General features: G+C 38.5%; 1 protein-coding gene across 8 annotated transcripts in view; it reads left to right on the top strand.

Moving 5' to 3' along the window:
- Positions 1-21222, top strand: part of LOC137023153 (neprilysin-like) — an 86131-nt gene that overhangs the window by 18729 nt on the left and 46180 nt on the right. For 7 of the 8 annotated variants that reach the window (XM_067389859.1, XM_067389865.1, XM_067389860.1 and 4 more), the window contains 3 exons: positions 5292-5462; positions 8508-8543; positions 13369-13530. In XM_067389859.1, coding sequence (XP_067245960.1) covers positions 5292-5462; positions 8508-8543; positions 13369-13530 — 369 coding nt within the window. Of the gene's footprint in view, positions 1-2845; positions 4967-5291; positions 5463-8507; positions 8544-13368; positions 13531-21222 lie in introns of those variants that run through there. The other variant, XM_067389862.1, reaches the window with a different exon arrangement.

Here is a 21222-nt window from a genome sequence, read left to right on the forward strand (position 1 = left end):
AATCTCATTGATCATATATTCAACAGAATCAATTCCAATTAATTCAATAAATTAAATATTTATAGATTAAATTAGGATTTGTAAATATTTGTTAATCTGTAATGTTATTAATACATGAATTGAATTATGTATTAGGTGCTGTCTGTCATGCCTGTGTGCCCCTGTCTTGTGTGAGGGCTTTTGTTATTTCCTGTCTTTTGCCATGTTTTGTAGTTATTTGTAGTTTTTCACATTGATTAGTCTTGATTAGTCAGACTCTTCAGCCGCCATGGCTGTCACGTCAGAGTCTCCAGCTGTCATGGATGCTATGCCAGAGTCTCCAGCCATCATAGATGCAATGCCGTGCCAGAGTTTCCAGCCATCATGGACACCACGCCAAAGTCTCCAGCCATCAGGGATGCCATGCCAGAGACTTCAGCAATCATGGAGGCCACATCAGTTTTCCCTGCCATCATCAACGTTGCATTTGAAGCTACTAAGGTGATTCCTAGGCTTTGGAGACTGGCTTCATGTTTGGCGGACACACCGTTGATGTCATTGTGAGCACCTGGCATCCCTAGACCAGCGCCATCTAACCCATCGGACTCTGCACTCTCTAGCCCACCAGTACCTGCGCTGTCCGACCCAGAGGTTGTTCCCTTGTCCTTCTTGCCTGCCTGGATGCGACCACAGAGGTCGTCCCAGAGTTTTCTGTATGCCTTGTTGCGACCACAGACGTTGTCCAATAATTTCCTGCTTGCTCTGATGCGACCATGGAGGTCACTCCTGATTTTCCTGTCTTCTTTGATACATCAACGGAGGTCTTCCCTGAGAATTCGACCTGCCTCAACATGACCGCAGAGGACGTATCTGAACTTCCTGCATGCCTCTACAGGACCGCAGAGGTTGCATTTGAACTCTCTGCCTGCCTCAATGCAGAGGTTGTACATAAACTTCCTGTTTTGCATGATCATCTGCACTGGTCTCTAATTCTACCCGTTCAACCGTGGGTGTCTTTGGCTCAACCTTGGTGTCTCTTAGCGCCACCTTGGTGGACATCAGCCCCGTCGCACTGCCATGGGGGTCTTTGGACTCATCTACACTGTGGTGGTCGTCTGCTCTGTCGTGGGGTTCTTTAAACAAGTATACACTGTTAGTCGTCTGCTTCAGACTCGTCTACACTGTGGTGGTTTTCTGGTCTGCCGAGGGGGTCTCAAGCTCTGCTGAGGGGGTTACCTCCCTGGCATGCACCACCCTGGCTACCTGCCCAGCCTGCACCCCTCTGGCTACCTGCCCAGTCTGCACCACCCTGGTCATTTGCAAGGTTTACACCACCCTGTTCATCTGCCCACTCTGTACCATCCTTGCCTTTTGACCAACCTGCATCACCCAGGTCCTCTACCCATTCTGCTTTGCCTTGTGTTTCTGTCTTGCCTGTGTCTTCAATCCCTTTCCCTATGCATGGACCTTGCTCGCCTTCCTTTCCCCCTGATCTGCCTCCATTTCACCACTCTCCTGGACTGTTTTTTAATGTGGAGCATGCAACGACTGGATTGATCAACACACAATTGTCAAAGTTAATCTTCACAACCCCTCACCCATGCAGACTCCATGATGTCTGGTTTCTCCACTGAGAACCATCACCATTTGCTCCCCTCATGCATTTCAGAGACACTTGGGAAAGAGTGCTTGCTCAGAAAAGTACAGGCTACAAGAATCAGCCATGCAGTCCATAGAAATTGAATTATTTCCACTAGTTCATTGACAAATCTTCTTAAATGAATGAACATGCATTTCCCCAGTACATTTTGTGCATTATTACTGTTTATATATTGTTCTTTTGTATATTGTATAGTGTTATGCATGCCTGATGATAGAACTACTAGGTAATGTAGCTCATCTAGGTGGTGTCTCATATAAAAATCCTCCCAACTCACACTTTGGTTGACATCACCCTCTCATAGAATGCAATGTGTGTTTGTTATATCAATGGACACAATCTGCCAGCTTACTCCCCTCATGCAAATGATTTCACTTTAAAACAAAGGAACTTTCCTGCTTGGAAATTTCACCTTTCTCATTGGTCAAGCCAAAACTCAAAGGTGTGACCTTTGTGGAACTTAAAAGCCAACACAAAGATCCCTCCTAGCTCTTGCTACTTCCACTGATTGCTGTTTACGTGAGACCTCACCTGGCCCAGAGCTGGCACAGCTACGCCAGCAGGCCTCATCAGCAAGCCATGCACCACTCTCTCAACCAGAACAGGGTCAAATTAACAGCTCAAGTTCGTTGTCATTTCTCCATTCAACACAGAAGATATTGATTACAGCTTCAACACCCTCAGACCGAACCATCAAGAATTTCTCCCTAGACTGCATAATCAGACGCTCTTCAACAGCTAAGGCATTTGCAAGTGTCGTACACTTGAACACTAATCAGCGATTTAGTATTAGGTTGTGAACCCCTTTGTTAACAATGGTGCTTTATAGTGAGAAACTGATGGTTCTTCCAGCTCGTTAAATGACTCTTTTCATAGCTCCATTCCTCTGTTATGCTACGGTTTCATTCACTTCCACTTTCTCTTTTCCTATGGATGCGTGATTTGTGTATATTTGTCTGTAAGAGTAGTTATGTGTTCGTGATTTTGATAAAACTTTTGTGCACATTCTTTTTAGTTGATTCTGATCTGCTTATAAACCAATGTCAATTTAACGATTTTGATCACAGCTACATGTTAAGAAAGCGTTATTTTTCTGTGGCCATGGAAAATATCCTTTCTGAAGAGTTGATATTTTTTTCGCTGGCCGAACAGATTAATTGATAGTAATATTAATTCAGCTACATAAGGTTAAGTTGATTAACTGATAATGAGTTATGATTAATTATTCATATTTCCCTTTTAAGCTAATTTGCTACAAGTGTCTGGAATCCGCTCCTTAAAGGTGCCCTAGAATTAAAAATTGAATTTATATTGGCATAGTTAAATAACAAGAGTTCAGTACATGGAAAAGACATACAGTGAGTTTCAAACTCCATTATTTCCTCCTTCTTATATAAATGTCATTTGTTTAAAAGACCTCCGGAAAACAGGCGAATCTCAACATAACACCGACTGTTACGTAACAGTCGGGGTGTACGCCCCCAATATTTGCATAATGCCAGCCCATGATTGAGGTATAACACAAGGGCAGTTAGTAAACACAAGGGCAGAACGTCTGGATGTGCACAGCTGAATAATCAGACTAGGTAAGCAAGCAAGGAAAACAGCGAAAAATGGCAGATGGAGCAATAATAACTGACATGATCCATGATATCATGATATTTTTAGTGATATTTGTAAATTGTCTTTCTAAATGTTTCGTTAGCATGTTGCTAATGTACTGTTAAATGTGGTTAAAGTTACCATCGTTTATTACTGTATTCACGGAGACAAGAGCCGTCGCTATTTTCATTATTAAACACTTACAGTCTGTATAATTCATAAACACAACTTCATTCTTTATAAATCTCTCCAACAGTGTAGTGTTAGCCAGTTAGCCACAGAGCATAGCCTCAACCACATTCAATATCAAATGTAAACACCCAGATAAATTCAATACTCACACAATCCGACGCATGCATTCAGCATGCATGACGAACACTTTGTAAAGATCCATTTTGAGGGTTATATTAGCTGTGTAAACTTTGTTTATGCTGTGATAGAGTCGAGAGCTTGGGAGGGGGCGGAGACCACGCGATATAAAGGGGCCGCAACCTGAAATCAGCTAGTTTCTAAATATGCCTTAAAATAGGCAGTTAAAAAAATTAATTAAAAAAAAATCCATGGGGTATTTTGAGCTGAAACTTCACAGACACATTCAGGGGACACCTTAGACTTATATTACATCTTACATTACAAAAAAGTTCTATGGCACCTTTAAGCGGGGGGCTCTGCCATGATACCAGCCTGTGTGCCCCTGTCTTGTGTGAGGACTTTTGTTATTTCCTGTCTTGTGCCATGTTTTCTAGTTCTTTGTACCCAACTCTATGCATGTTCTGTAAGACTTCCCTTTCTATTAAACATATTCTATTGGACTGTCCTGGTTTTAATGCAAGTAGAAAGCTCTTTTATGAAGTTAGTTCACTTAAGGAATTATTTAGTAAGATTTTGCCTTAAAAGGTTTTAGAATTTTTCTCTTATGTTAATTTAAAAAAATCTTGTAAAATAGTACTTGTTGTGTTTGTTTGTTTGTTTGCTTTTTTATTGTATTTATGTGATATTTGTATTTTTGAGTTTTTGTCATGAAAATGGCCTCAGATGCTGACATGGCATTAAGAGGAGATTTAAACTTGTCAAGTAATGGTAACTAGCCATTACAGGGTTGACTGCAGATGCAAATGCTTACACATGAAAGAAGATCAGTTTCTTCAGAGGGTGCATGGCATGTGATCTGATCAAGTGTGGATTAAAAGTGTGTCTGTCTCTATCTTATATTTTTACAAGTTGTTTATCATTCATGCTTAAGTAAAGTTAACCTCAGTGCAATTATTAAATAGACCCCTGTATCAAATGGTTACACTTTTTCCTCTAAAATTCCACAAGATTAATCGTCCGGATCTAAATGATGTAGATGCTGCAATGTGACTAAGATAAGAGCCACTGCCCCCTGGAAGTACAATTAGGCAACAGTGACTCATTAGCCAAATTAGCCCTGACATTTTTCCTTCCTTTTACCCAAATGGAAACCAGCCCCCTTATTGCTAAAGAGACTTTACTTTTATTATCCTTAAATACAACAGAAATTGAAAGAGACAACTGTGCATGTGTGTGTAAAGTACCCCAGTAAGAATGTGAGTTTAGGTTTGTGCGTATTTGCCCTGTGTTGTGTTTTTGTGTTTGTGTGTGAGAGAGTGTCAGCCTCCTTCAAAGGAAGACTTTAAGACTTTGTCCCCAAGTCGTGGCCCTCTCAGCCAGAACACAGCAGGGGCTGCCCATCTGCTGAGTCAGGTCTCTGCCTCGGCTTGTAACTCTGTGTGTGTGTCTGTGTGCATTTGTGCATCTGAGTGCTTCATGATTAGAGTCATTGTATATCTGTGAATCATGAGTGTGTGTTTGGCATAGTGGGATCAGTGATTCATTCCATGTTGCATTAAATATAAAAGCTCAAAGTGTGGACTACATTTTTAAAATCTGTGAAAACAGGTAAGTTCTGTGATAAATGACAGAAGGTATATGTTTAGAGAGACCAAACTTGTCAAAGAAACTTACTGTGAAGTTATCTGTGCATGGTTTACTCTGAATCTGAACTGAAACTCTCTCTGACTCTTTTCAGGTGAGTTTCTACAGGCTGCCCCAGAGGGACAGCAGACCATGGCTGACAACAACACCCAGAAAAAGAAGCCCCGCTGGACGTCACTGGAGATCGGTCTCCTGACAATTGTATCTCTACTGTTTGTCATTATTGTGGCCCTAATCATCCTCTTCATCACACAGAGTGGCAAAGGTGAGTGAGTGCATGAGATTCATTGTGTTGTTGAGTGACTGAATTACTGGCTGCGCTAGCTGCTTTTGAGCTAATTCTTCTATTCAAGTCAATCCAGAAATTATTGCAAAAGCTAAGATTCTTAAACTGATTTATTTTTTTTATTAAAATGCTCAGTGAAATTATATTTTATGAGAACTAAATGCTGGAGTCACTTTACACAATAATGTCAAGTTACCACAAAAAAAAAAAAAAATAATATCAAGTTACCAACATATGAGTCTTAATGGAAAAACTGAACAATATAGTGAAAATATAAATTTTCAAATATAATTATTTTCGTAATATGTCATATTCATCGTCACTTGGGGTGTGGTGAGACAGTTAGCTCACAAGACATGAGATTGAGCTCACGAGAATGAGACAAGATCTTTACACAGTAGTTTTTTAGAAATCCTCAATGAAGAATACGCAACCATAAAAAATTCTGCAGGTGCATTTGAAATGTTTTAACTAATCATCTTGTAATGAATGTCATTTCAGTTCTACTTTCTGAGTATGAATTAACATATGCATTGAAAGATTGTGGTAATACATTAATTTACACTATTAGTTAAAGGTGTCATAGAATTGAAAATTTAATTTACCTTGGCATAGTTGAATAACAAGTGTTCAGTACATGGAAATGACATACAGTGAGTCTCAAACACCATTGTTTCCTCCTTCTTATGTAAATCTCATTTGTTTAAAGCTGCAGTCCGCAAAGTTTTTGTGTTAAAGATTTACAAAAATTATATAATGAGAATATACAACATGAATCCATTTTCCAAACCGTGTTTTTGTCTTATCCTGAATCATTATGGTACACTTATAATAAGTGTTTATATTTGGACTATTTCAGACCGGACTGGTAGGACTCGCCACAGAGTATCACAGTAACTGCGTGACTCGCCATAGACATACACGGAGAAAAGTAGCTCTGGCTAGAATGTTCCTCCGCAAGACGCGTGAAGTTTATTAACCGCTAGAGGGCCAAAAATCGTGGACATCAGCTTTAAAAGACCTTCGAAGAACAGGCGAATCTCAATATAACACTGGCTGTGATGCAGCAGTCGGGATCATTAATATGTACACCCCCAAATTCATGCATATGCCAGTCCATGTTCAAGACATTAGACAAGGCAGCATTAACGTCTGGATGTGCACAGCTGAATCATCAGACTTTATGCAGGTAAGCAAGCAAGGACAACAGCGAAAAATGGCAGATGGAGCAATAAAAACTGACATGATCATTGATAACATTATATTTTTAGTGATATTTGTATATTCTGTGGTCATTTGAATCAAACTGGCACATGCTGGTGCTTCCCCAAATAATATCTACCCCATAAAATGGCTGGCTACCCATGTAAGCCTCCTCATTAGGCCTCTGAGCAGCAGATCGAGCTTATAGAGTCTCAATGCAACCTGCCTCTCATACCCTGATCATCTGACATTAAAAGGGTCATGAAATTATTTTTTTTATTATTATTATTTTATAAAATTTCCTGAGATGCACTTATAATTTTAATATGATTTTTACATCAAAAATTGTCATAGTTGAGATATAAATGGCTATTTTCTACCCTGATTTTAGCCCTCTGATTTGAACACTCTGTTTGAGAGGGCAGGTCTGCTGTGAGACTTCAGTGTAAACACCCTTAAACACCCACTGCTGTGATTGGCTGACATCTTTGCAACTGAAATGAGTATTACATGTGAAATCGTTTTAAATACTTTTACCACATTTTACCTATTACAGCTGTCAAGATTAATAAGTCATGAAAAGTGTTGATTAATGCATTATATTTAAATCTATTCCTATCACATGGAAGGTTGCAGTGATGAGCACTGAGCAGATGACAGTCTGTTGATCTCGTGAATGCAGTGATCTCATCAATGCAAAGCAATGTCTGCAATCTCACAAAATGCTTTCACCATAACAATGCAAACAAATTATTTACAAATTTAAATACAGTAATAGATTCACTGTGTAGTGTAAGAGTGTCACTGTAATGGGAGTTTGGCAAGTGTCCAGATAAACTTGTGCTGCGTGATCGACAGCTTCAGCCATTATAAAGAGAGTTCTTTGAAGTGAAAATACTAGGATTATTCATTATGAATTTAACTATCGTTACCGGTTTTAAAAATGTTACTTACAGTTTGCGAGGTCCTTGCTGATTCCAGAACAGTTGATTCCTGATGTTTGACAAAAAGTTATGTTGACAAGACAGTATTGTATTGCGACTTGTTCTCAAAACAGTTGCTGGTAAAATGTACAGTACAAACATGTAAGTCAGCACTGATGTGACTAGGATGTTCATTAAAAATTGTAAACAACTAGGCCTACTTTAGATCCACTCGCTGTTCATCGACTGAACATCAGTGGGCGGGGACAACAAGCGAAATGCGATGATGTAAAAGTAGGCGTTGTTTTCTTGCTCCAGAGGCAGTCATTTGCAAATGATTGTGCCCCTGTGACATCACATGCCACCTCTGTTCCAAACTATGTTTTTTTTACAACTTGATTATATAAATGCTTTTTTATTGATGACAAGGATGTTTTAAGTTATGGAACTTGCAGGATGTAATAATGATATAAAGACTTCTTATATGCCAAAAGAACAAGAAAAATTTGATTTCTCATGTTATGACCCCTTTAATGTGCTGGATAAATGTTTAAACAGCAAAGGCAGACAGAATGCTGAATACAGAGATGATCTCCACATGCTCTTCCTCTCAGCCACAGGGGTCTGGATGGGAGGGCAGGGCTATAGGGACAATGGTCGGAGAGTAGAAACCTATTGATGAATCTTGGTTCAGTGAGAGATTGTCATAAATAATACCGTATGTCTATGGGCAGATATAAAATGTACGAAGTGAATGTTCTATGGAGATATAACTGAACATACCACAGAGAATTTTTTTTTATTTTTTTTTATTTTTTTTTTTATTGTTAAATAAATGATTAATGGTATTAACTTGCTCTTGACATTTGACCCCTTGTGCTTCTTTTTTTCTTTGTAGATGGAGTCTGTATAACAGCTGACTGCACACAGTCAGGTAAAGATATTTTACAACATTCTGATAAGAATGTCAAATCATCAACTAATAGCCTTTCTTGCACATCTATTAATGTATCATGAAACCCCCCTGATTTAGCCTTGCTTCTTTACACCTCAGATTTGAAAAAGACTGGCGGGAAGAGGGGAGACAATAAAACAGACCTACAGCATGCTCATTATACAAACACCTTGATGTATTTTAAAAATATAACCCTATGACAATAAACTCAGAATCTTATCATTAAAGTCTTATCATTAGAGACTACTAACAACTGTCAAAAACAACAAATCAAATAAATTTTGTTAAATTATTTTGAGTAATATCAATAGCAGAGCTATTGGTCTATATGAAAAATGAGGAAGAACATTTAAAATATCTTAATATTTTCATTATGTTTACAAGCACTACTCTGAACAAATGACACATCAGTTTAACAGTAAGAATAAAGGCATATAATTGTTATTTTTTGTCCATTCTTTGAATTTTTTGAATTTACATCATTGTCTTCTGTGTATCAGAATAATTGGTAACACTTTATAATAACGTTCAGTTATAAGTCATTTGTGACTTATTAGTTAATGATTAACAAATAATTTACAAAACTTGAATATACATTTATAAATGATTTATAAGTTATATACTAATACTTTATTAATGTTTTATTCATTCAGTTACAAGTCATTTATAAATTATTTGTTAACTATGAACAAATCATTTACAAAACATGGCTATACATTCATAAATGATTAATAAGTGATATGTTAACATTTCATGAATGTTTTATTAATTCAGTTATGATACATTTATAAGTTATTAGTTAATGATGAACAAATCATTTACAAAACATTACAATATACGTTCATAAATCATTAATACATGTTATGCTAACAATTTACAAATCTTGTTAAATAAATCAAACAGATCATTAGTAGATAGTTTATAAGTTATTAGTTAAGACATTATTTATCACATTGAAGTATTTGACAATTGTTTTAGTATCATTATCTCAATAAACAATTGTTAATCATGAACAAATGATGAACAAACCATTAGTAAATGATCAGTATATGATTTATTGATGAAGTTGTAAGCTGGTCTGTGTTCAAAAGCACAAACATTCAGGTATGCTAAAGCACAACTTTTAAGAAGAGTAATTTATTTGTTTTGAAGTGGATGAACATTTATTAATGCCTTACAGCCAGGTGATTCCAGTGGATTAAATTAAATCCTTTCACTCATCAGCACAGGCTTGTGTTCTGTGTGGAGTGTTTGGGGTCTAGTGATGAAGTCATCCTCTGATCCGGATTTACCTTCCACTGAAGCTCACATCAGGTGCACAGAGTTAAACACTCCATATGTGTCAGAGAAGACAGCTGTCTATACCCTCACCAGTCAGCACTTACACTGCAGTACACACTACAAAGTGTTCAACACCTGTTATAGATGATGTGTAAATGCATGAATAAATCATTTGCAAAGCTTTCTGCATACCCTATTCTAAAGTGTAAACTATTCATCACTTATAAATGTGTTACACATCATTTGTAGACCTTTCTTACCTGTTACAAATTATTTGTATATGTATACAAGTCATTTATAACACTTTCTGCATACCCTATTCTAAAGTGTAAACTATTCATCACTTATAAATGTCTTACATATCATTTGTAGACCTTTCTTACCTGTTACAAATTATTTGTATATGTATACAAGTAATTTATAACACTTCCTGCATACCCTATTCTAAAGTGTAAACTATTCATCACTTATAAATGTCTTACATATCATTTGTAACTGTTACATGATCCATCTCATTCCATCACTTTACCCAAGCCTAAACTTTACATTATTAAAAAAAAAAAACAAAAAAAAACAAAAACACGGTCACTCTGCCACCGTTTAACCAACACTTAATCATTTAATTTTTATTTTGTTTTTAATGGAACAGCTCCTCACCATAACATGAAAACGCACCATAAACTGATAATAAACATAGTCCATTATTTCGTGCATTTTTTTTTAGTCTTCAGAAGTCAAACGATGCAATTGTGTAAGGAAAAGATTCTTATAAAGTAATATAACCATTATACATTAATCGCATCAATCCGCCGTTTCATAACTTTCAAAATTGGCGCTTCTCACAATACGACACAGTTTGCGGCAGTGACGTCAAACCTTGCTCCTTATTGGCTGTCACCGGCTGTCACATGTGATTTTCGACTACCATAGAGTTTTTGCGACATGCCGAATTTCAGTTGCTGTGTTATTCACATTATTCAGCGCGATGGTTAAAAGGATGAAATGCAGATCAGAGGAATGTTTGCAGCGATTAAACACTTTAATTTCATTTTGTAACTCACACAAATTTATGATTTGCTGTCATTTCGCTGGTAATGTAGCACATACTTAGTTTTGTCTGATTTGTATAACGTTACTGTTTTTTGTAATGTTTTAAATAAATGATTGTGACTAACGTACATTTATCTGCCTGTTATACTACTTATATTGTCAAAATGGTTATGGTTAAGGTTATAGGGTGGAGTAGGGAGCTTAAAATTATTATTTTTATACAACAGTATATCAACTAAGATAACAGTCACTGTAAATATATCAATATTGCATTTTCATTTTGGTGAAGTGGCTAAATGTGGTCATGTTTAGATATAAGAGTTGAGTTAGGGGCTCAAAGATATCTATATAATAGTAAAATATATTTGCATAAAAATATTATAATTTTATATAAAAATATATAATTTAAATATTGGGATTCGTATAGATTTTTAGATCCTGTAACTGAAAGGTATACTTTGCATATGGCAAATAAATGGTAAATTTACAGATTTTAGTTTGTACATAATTTATAAAGAAGATCTGCAAATGATATGTAAGACATTTATAAGTGATGAATAGTTTACACTTTAGAATAGGGTATGCAGAAAGTGTTATAAATGACTTGTATACATATACAAATAATTTGTAACAGGTAAGAAAGGTCTACAAATGATATGTAAGACATTTATAAGTGATGAATAGTTTACACTTTAGAATAGAGTATGCAGAAAGTGTTATAAATGACTTGTATACATATACAAATAATTTGTAACAGGTAAGAAAGGTCTACAAATGATGTGTAACACATTTATAAGTGATGAATAGTTTACACTTTAGAATAGGGTATGCAGAAAGCTTTGCAAATGATTTATTCATGCATTTACACATCATCTACAACAGGTGTTGAACACTTTGTAGTGTGTACTGCAGTGTAAGTGCTGACTGGTGAGGGTATAGACAGCTGTCTTCTCTGACACATATGGAGTGTTTAACTCTGTGCACCTGATGTGAGCTTCAGTGGAAGGTAAATCCGGATCAGAGGATGACTTCATCACTAGACCCCAAACACTCCACACAGAACACAAGCCTGTGCTGATGAGTGAAAGGATTTAATATAATCCACTGGAATCACCTGGCTGTAAGGCATTAATAAATGTTCATCCACTTCAAAACAAATAAATTACTCTTCTTAAAAGTTGTGCTTTAGCATACCTGAATGTTTGTGCTTTTGAACACAGACCAGCTTACAACTTCATCAATAAATCATATTCTGATCATTTACTAATGATTTGTTCAACATTTGTTCATGATTAACAATTGTTTATTGAGATAATGATACTAAAACAATTGTCATAAATACTTCAATGTGATAAATAATGTCTTAACTAATAACTTATAAACTATCTACTAATGATCTGTTTGATTTATTTAACAAGATTTGTAAATTGTTAGCATAACATGTATTAATGATTTATGAACGTATATTGTAATGTTTTGTAAATGATTTGTTCATCATTAACTAATAACTTACAAATGTCTCATAACTGAATTAATAAAACATTCATAAAATGTTAACATATCACTTATTAATCATTTATGAATGTATAGCCATGTTTTGTAAATGATTTGTTCATAGTTAACAAATAATTTATAAATGACTTGTAACTGAATGAATAAAACATTAATAAAGTATTAGTATATAACTTATAAATCATTTATAAATGTATATTCATGTTTTGTAAATTATTTGTTAATCATTAACTAATAAGTCACAAATGACTTATAACTGAACGTTATTATAAAGTGTTACCAAATATTTTATTTGAAGAAGACATTATGAAATATGTACGCATAGTCATACACAGTGCTGGTTCATGTTTGGAGCAGGAGAGTATGGAAAACATGTCCATAAAATCGTATATAATATGAAATGTTTTACGCATTGTGTGTATTGTTAAACTCATTGCCGTGTTTCACGCAGAAATTACTATCATGCGTACTTCACATGTTTTTTTTCCATGTACTCTAGCTGTGACTGCATTGCGAGGAAATGCAAACACGTTTGTGCTACTGACACAGTTATGACACATGTGGCAGCATTTAAATTCTCCACTGTAATGCGATCTCATAACAGCGCAGTGATTGGATTAAAAGAGTTTATTCTCATGAATAATATGAAGAAATTGATGGTGTATATGCATACTCTCCAGCGACGACAGCCAATCTCCACTCCAAATTAATACATATACCTCACTTTTCATGATGCTCGTTCAAACTTTGCTTTTTAAATCAGAAAAAAAAAAAAAACAAAAAAAACACTTTTCACTTTATAATAAACATAATGAGTGCTATTGTTGTTTTCATTGATGTGCATACGGTATAACATCTATATTAAAAAAAATGGTTTTAAGGTTTCATGATCCTTTAAAGACATTTGTCATTAAATTTTGTCATATTCAAAGTTTAAACATAATGTTCTCTGGCATTGTAGCATCCCGTCTTATTGAGAACATGGACCCCACGGTGAACCCCTGTGACAACTTCTATCAGTACGCCTGTGGTGGCTGGCTAAAGAAGAACATCATACCTGAGACCAGTTCACGTTACAGTACCTTTGACATCCTCAGAGATGAACTGGAGGTGGTACTCAAAGGTAGAACAACACCTTATTACTATTATGGGCTGTAGGGTTAGTTATCAGCCACTGAAAAAAAATGCATGCAATATAAGCCAATAAGACCACTTAAAAGAAAAAAATTGAATATTTTTTGCTTTTAATAATATAGTGGAGAAATTACTGGAAATCCTAGGGAGAAGGGGGTGGGTTCAGCAAATGAACCGAGCCAGAATGTGATGCTGTCTTCTTCCTACAATAAGCAGTTGTCAACTAAGGCAGCTGAAATGGAAAATCTGACCAGTTTAGTAAATTATTTAGAATGTTGTACAAATGCAGAAACTTCAATCCAATTAGCATGATACAGTTAGTGCTCTTCACGTGAAGTGCATCAGAAACTTGACTTACAATTTATTTACATAATGTTTGGCATCAGCATGTTGCTAAGCTAACAATGCGGCCACAAATTAAAAATGAGTTCTGACTTATTTAGTTGTCTCATTTTAGGTAAATTGTTACTGCATTGCAATTAATTCCCTCATTTAGGTAAATCAAAGCCATGATGCAATAAATTTTGTTTTAATTTAGTTAAATTATGGCCATGATTTACCTATAACAAGGGAACAAATTAGCTGAATTAACAAATTCCTAATTCATGGCCACAATATCTAGTTTTTTCCCCACATGTCATGTATGGGGCTCTGTACAAAAAAACATAGCACCCCACAAATAATTTATTTACATTTATTTATTTATATTTTTTTTTATATTGATTGCAGTGTATTTACAAATACAAACAAATTTCTGATGGTAAACAGATACCCTCTTCTATTTCTGACATAATTCAAGTGCTCATGCTACTCCTGATAAGTTGTTTCATCCAGTGTGAACAGCTTCTAGGTGTTGCGGCATGGTGCGGTGCAACATGATGCAACATTGGTCATGTCCGGTGTAGACACGGTGTATGATTTTAGTTGACTAAATCTACAATAGATTTAGTTAACTAAAATCTAACAGTCAGTAAATAAGAGACAAAAATAAGAACAAATAAATGCAATAGATCTGCCACAGGTTTGTGGGGATGAGGAGAGTTACTAGCTCTACTAGCAAGCAGTCTTTATTCCAGGCTTATAAACACAAAGATAATCCAAACATGAAAACAGAGGAGACGCAACAACTTTACATTGACAACGACACTGACAAAGACTCCCCCCTTGGTCAGTCGTCACTCCACCTTTGCCATGGACTTAAGGACCTTCTGCTATGCTCCGTTCCTCCATCCCTACGGCTGCAGCAGGCTCCTCTTTCCCTTCGGGTTCGCTTCAGCCCTTCATCACACTGGAGTCGCTTTAGTCCTCGGGCAGTCTGGCTCATCCTTAGACGATCATCGCCACGGCATCGCCCAGGCCTCCTGTTTCAGCAATGTTGCTCTTCTCCATCGGGTCTCATTCTGCACCCTGGGATCCATCGGCTTTGCCTCCGTTGGTCGTCCTGGGATCCATCAGCTTTGCCTCCGTTGGTCGTCCCCCAGTTGCCACCTTGGCTCCTCCCTCCCTCAACTCCACTGTGGGCTGTCATCTCTGGGCTGTCTACTATCTAAAGAAACTGAATAAAGTAATCAAATATAAAATAACAGTGCATAGTCTTCCTTGTATAATCTCTTTTTTAAAGCTACTAAAGTTACTCAGTCAAGAGCAGTGAGTGATTTTGTCTTTATCTTTTGTTGCTTGAATTAACATTAAGGACAGCGGGATTCAGTGATAGACATTTGATTTTCTCCCAACTGTTTACTTTCACTTAAGACATAACCAACTCTTTAAATGAATACTCACCAAAAAGGGCACTTTGATGTATGTTTTGTGTGTATTTGTCCTTTTAAGTGCGATAAGACACGAAAGAGGACTCAATTCAGCCCTTGTATGCCGTGAAAGGTGTCTTTCTGTGTGCACATTTTGGACGCCATCCAGAACTGAGTTCTCTAAATGTAATTTCAGATACAGTTATCAGTTTAGTTAGAGCTTCTTGACTAAAACAGCACCTAAGAACAGGTAGAATTCATTCATGTTACTGTTTAGTTATGACTTGTGTGAGCTACAAGCCTGTGGCTATAATGGCAAAATTTAAAGCTGTACTTCTTTTTCCTTTTAACACAGTAGTGAGACCTGTAAGACAAATACAATTTCACCTGGAAATGCTGACAGCACTGTAGTGTGTCTTGAAGAACTGTAGTGTGTCTTGTAGACTGATGACTTGGGGATGGCTCTGGGATGATCGGAGGCCTCAATCTGAATACCTTCAACTTCTGGATCCAGGACAGCTCTTCTGTCTGACCAGGAATAATAGCATGCGTGTTAATGATCATGTTCCAGATGGTAGAGGTAGGGAGGCTTGACTTGATAAGGGCAGGAGGTTTGGCTGGAGAGGCTACTGGATGTATTGTGGAGTTGAATGTTATTGAACTCATGATTCAGGGGTCAAATGCTAGAAGAGCTAACCTTAACAGTAGTGCTTGTCAAAACATATCTCCCTCAGCCCTTTTTTTCCACAGTTTCTCTCTGTGCCACATTTTAAAAATGAATGATTTGTATCAATCAGTGTTTCTGTAACGATTCGGGACTCATGGTAAGATCCATATGCAAGCTTTTATTAAAGCAAGAGTGTGGTCGTACAGGCAGGGGTCAGATTACAGCAAACAGGTAGAGCAAGGAACAGGCGGAGTCGTAGTCAGGGTACAGGCAGAAGGTCGAGGCAGGCAGATATCACTCACAGGTCGGTATACAAAGCAAGGGTCAGGACAGGCAGCAACAGGTCAATAAACAGGAAACAGACAGGAACGGTAACAGACAGGCAGACAGGGAAATAACGCTCGGAATTGTCACAGGGTGAATCAATACTTCGCGGTGAGGTGTGTGAGTCTTTTATAGTCCTGGTAATGAGTGTCAGCTGGGTGTGGTGATTAGTGTGGAGTGTGCATGGCTGTATGTGGCAACAGGTGATAGGTGGAGTGAGTGCATGTGATTGACAGGGAGGATTATGGGAAATGGAGTCCGGAGTGAACAGGAACGGGCAATGATCGTGACATAATGCCCCCCTCCCGGAAGGCGCGTCCTCGCGCTGTAAAAGGAACAGCTAGGGGGGGGGGGGGGGGGGTGCATTGGGGATCTAATGGCAGACGGGGACGGAATCTCCAATGCAGCCCCAGGGCAGCCACGGCAGGTCAGGTGGCCTGGGCAACCACGGCAGGTCAGGTGGTTTGGGTAACCACGGCAGGTTAGGGTCCATAAACGGCCATAATAGTTCAAAGGCCAATGACGGCAGTGGCCAGGCAGAGTGCCCACCCACAAGCTCCCCAACCCCAGGTAAACTGCCCCCCCCCCCCACCCCCCCCCCCTTCTTGGGGATTTCAACGGGGTCTGTTGCGGCCTCGTGGGCAAGGAGTTCAGGTGGTTCCGGCAGGGCCGACCAAGGCTGCTCTGTGGCCGTATCAGGGAGAGCAGACAGCTCCGGGATGGCAGCGGGCTCGGGCTGCTCTGGGACGGCAGCGGGCTCGGGCTGCTCCGGGGGGGCAGCGGGCTGGTAGACTGCTCCAACGTCAATAGAGCTCGAGTTCCTCAACGCACGCAGGACAGCCAAGACATAAAAGGTGAGCACAGCCCTCTGGGCCAAGACAGGACAGACCAGGAGAGCAGGCTGTGCTGGAGCGGACTCACTGGCTGGAGCAGACTCACTGGCTGGAGCGGGTTCTGGAGCGGACTCAATGGCTGGAGCGGGTTCTGGAGCGGACTCAATGGCTGGAACAACCCCTGCATCCTTGAGCACCGCAGGGGCGGCCATCTTGCCCGTGGGCACTGGCAAGGCAGCTATCTTGTCCATCGCGTCCAGGGCGCTTGAGTTCATAGCAACCGGCGAACTTGAGAGCGTTGCAACCGGCGAACTTGAGAGCATTGCAACCGGAGTACTTGAGAGCGTTGCAACCGGTTGGCTTGAGAGCGAAGCTTCCGGTGGCCTTGAGAGCGAAGCGTCCGGCGGCCGTGGGTTTCGGAATGCCAGCTGCTCGTGCTGTAGTCAGTGGAGGATCATTCATGCTGGAACGCAATCCTCTCCACTCTCGGACAGGACCAGCGACGTGACGTGACTCTGGGCGATCAGCGGAGACATTGACTCGTGTTGCTGTTATGGGAGCCGCCATTTTGTGAGTGTCCTTTGGCGCGGCAGCCATTACATGATTAAGCGAGGAATCACGTTCCCCCGCTTCACCCACAGTAAACTGAGAGCCAACAGTCAACAAGGCATAATCCAAAAATTGATTAAGGGTGGAACGGGGTCCATTGTGAACTAATTGTTCTTTGAGTGGCTGGTTCAGTCCATCACAAAAAAAGTCAATAAGTGCGCAGTCAGGCAGATCTGAATAATAAGCTAGGTTTAGGTATTCTGTGATGTAATCCTCCAGTGAACGTGTGCCCTGCGTACTCCATAGCAACAACTGATCAATGTCCATACCGTACAAATGTCCTCTGGGAAAGCTGCTGGATCGTGGTGGCGGCGAAGTCTTCTGTAACGATTCGGGACTCATGGTAAGATCCATATGCAAGCTTTTATTAAAGTAAGAGTGTGGTCGTACAGGCAGGGGTCAGATTACAGCAAACAGGTACAGCAAGGAACAGGCGGAATCGTAGTCAGGGTACAGGCAGAAGGTCGAGGCAGGCAGATATCACTCACAGGTCTGTATACAAAGCAAGGGTCAGGACAGGCAGCAACGGGTCAATAAACAGGAAACAGACAGGAACGGTAACAGACAGGCAGACAGGGAAATAAGGCTCGGAATTGTCACAGGGTGAATCAAGACTTCGCGGTGAGGTGGTGAGTGTGTGAGTCTTTTATAGTCCTGGTAATGAGTGTCAGCTGGGTGTGGTGATTAGTGTGGAGTGTGCATGGCTGTATGTGGCAACAGGTGATAGGTGGAGTGAGTGCATGTGATTGACAGGGAGGATTATGGGAAATGGAGTCCGGAGTGAACAGGAACGGGCAATGATCGTGACAGTTTCCTTTATGAGTTTTTCAGAGTGGTAATGAGTTCTTGATTTACAATGACAACAGGCAAAAATCAACATTGTAGTATTTTAGTTGCCAATTATTATCACCTTGATGAGAATTGCCATTACATTTTTCACCTTATTTAATGTTTAATTAATTGAAAATCATTTCTTAATCAATGAACAAACACTGAGGGGTAAAATAAAAATGTCATCAAGAAGTAATGAGGATTGGGACCTCCCCAGAGACATCTCAATCTCCTCATTAGCATTTCCAGTGTGCCGAGCTTTTGAGGGATGAAAGGGAAATGATTGGAAAATAAGAGTCTATTTAGAGGTTTGATTAGATTTTATGTAAATGCACCGTTGATGAAATTAGTGTTCAGGGCCTATGCTTTGGTTTCCCAACCTCACTATTGTATTTTAACTATTGGGACTTATGGGTTTAATTTATAGAGTAAATGCTTAAACTCATGTATCATTATATATGGGACTGTAACCACTATGGGACAATGGGACATGTTCCACTCTAATATTCACATTAGCGTTTGACCATAATGGGTTTTTCAATATTTCTTTGTCAAATGATTAAATTTGATCTCCGTTAAGTGTAAATGTTGTCACATATGAATGATTATACAACCTCTATTTACCTAAAAGCAGCATGAGTGTCAAGGCTTTGCAAGAGATTGGACACAGATGCAAATGAGCAGACAATGTTTTTTAAAAAAAAAAACAAAACAAAACTAGACTAGACTAGAGACAGCAAAGAGAGTGAGGCATGAAACAGTTCAGACATTAAGTTAGATAACACAATGACTGACAGGAAGGATGGCCACTGAAATGGTCCAAGTTGGCAACAAAGCCCTATTCGGATGGGATTAGTTTTACATGGGGAGGTGGAAAAATGTAATTTTACCTCAGGACATCTGTAATATTAATGGCCAATTCACACGGGATAAGACATCTCATGTGGGTATACGTTGCTTCCAGATACCATGTGCGCAAACACATAATTTAATTATATAAACTATATATAACAGTTAGGTCCAGTCAAACGATTTATTAATTAAATTCTGATTGGATTATGATGGTAATAGGCACTTAGCTAAAGCTAAATTTAGTTTTGTGCCACTGACAAGTGCTTTTGATCTTCATTTTGCTCTGAATGGTCTGTGGAAAATACTTGAGGTTTGCCACAGACTTGTCCCACCACCTACAACACAACTGAATGTTTCTTCAAGTGCTTCCATGCTTAAAAAAATGTGCAGAAACCTACTTTTAAACAGGAAATGACAGAATTTTACCGTACATATTTACAGTCTATTCGAACGGGATTAGTATTACCTGAGGTAATTTTTCTGGACCTTTTTACAGAAGGTAAAAGTCGCCGTAATCTTTACTGACATTGTCTAGAATCCTGTCCTAATAGGGTTTAAGGAGTATGGGAGAGGCAGCACCAAGGGAGAGATTAAGCAGGATCACACAGGACTCAAAGCTTGTAGTAGATCTCAGAAGTGGCCCCAGTCTTGCTACCAGGTAGAACCGCACAGAACCAAGAGGCTTGTTAGACAGCTGCACCAGTCTGGCTGCCAGGCAGTGATAGTCATTGGCCAGGGAATTTAGGATACCGGGCAGGGCAGTTCACTGTTAACTATTTACTAAATTCAGCACATTATTTATCATAAACTTACTATCAAATATTCAAATAGTATTCAGGCCAGTTAAGTGATGACATGTGGCTTTTCAAGAAGTCAGAGAGAGGAGGTACAGTATCATCACGGCCTGTGTCTGGATGGAGATTGAACTGTACTGATCCCAGCAAACTTTCTGACCATGATTCCAGTTTGGTTGTTTCTTTGGGAACTGTTCCACAAATGTTCTTTGTGGATTTTGAATTTTTATTAAGCTGCACATAAGTTGCAGGAGGGCGAGTATGAAGGGAAAGAGAACAACACAAAACAAAACAGATAAACACCTTTTAAGATCAGTTATTAGTGTATTTAGTGTTTTCTACATTTAATGAGGATCAAGTAATTTTGTGCTATTCAGTAATGTTTATGAAAAAGCTGCAGTCAAAAGTTTAAACTGATAATATTATTTAAATTTGTTTCAAAGTCAGATTACTTCTTATTCCTTCGTAAAGAGGCTGTTTGATTTGGTTTAGCCATAAATGTTAATAAATGCATTAACTATTAAACATGTACTAAAATGTAGTTATGGCTGTCGTTATTCATGTATGAATCCATATGACTCCTGTCGTATTAGCTATTCTTTAAGGTTAGCTATTCATTGTTTCATGATTAGTTCATGCTTTTAATAATCATTAGTTCATGCTGAATTAAGTAATAATTCAGGTATTAGTACATGATTATTCATGGACCCTTATTGTAAAGTGTTACCCATACTTCACTTACTGCATTGATAGTATAGTGTTTTTTCCAAAGATCACACCTTAAAATCCTCTTCAAATCAGTGTTAAAAATACTTTCATAATGCTTATATTGAACTTTTGCCAGTCTGGAGTCTGATGTCTCAGTGATGAATGCACTGACCCTTCATAACAGTTCAATCTGATGGGGCCACAGAGAAACATGTTCCATTTAACTTTTGCTGCAGGTTTTGATTGCCTCTATTTAATCTGACTGAATTGTACGATTGAATTGTACTTTCTATTAGCATCTAAGCAATTGCATTT

The sequence above is a fragment of the Chanodichthys erythropterus genome, chromosome 7 (assembly GCF_024489055.1).
Source record: "Chanodichthys erythropterus isolate Z2021 chromosome 7, ASM2448905v1, whole genome shotgun sequence".
In the NCBI taxonomy this organism is placed as follows: domain Eukaryota; kingdom Metazoa; phylum Chordata; class Actinopteri; order Cypriniformes; family Xenocyprididae; genus Chanodichthys; species Chanodichthys erythropterus.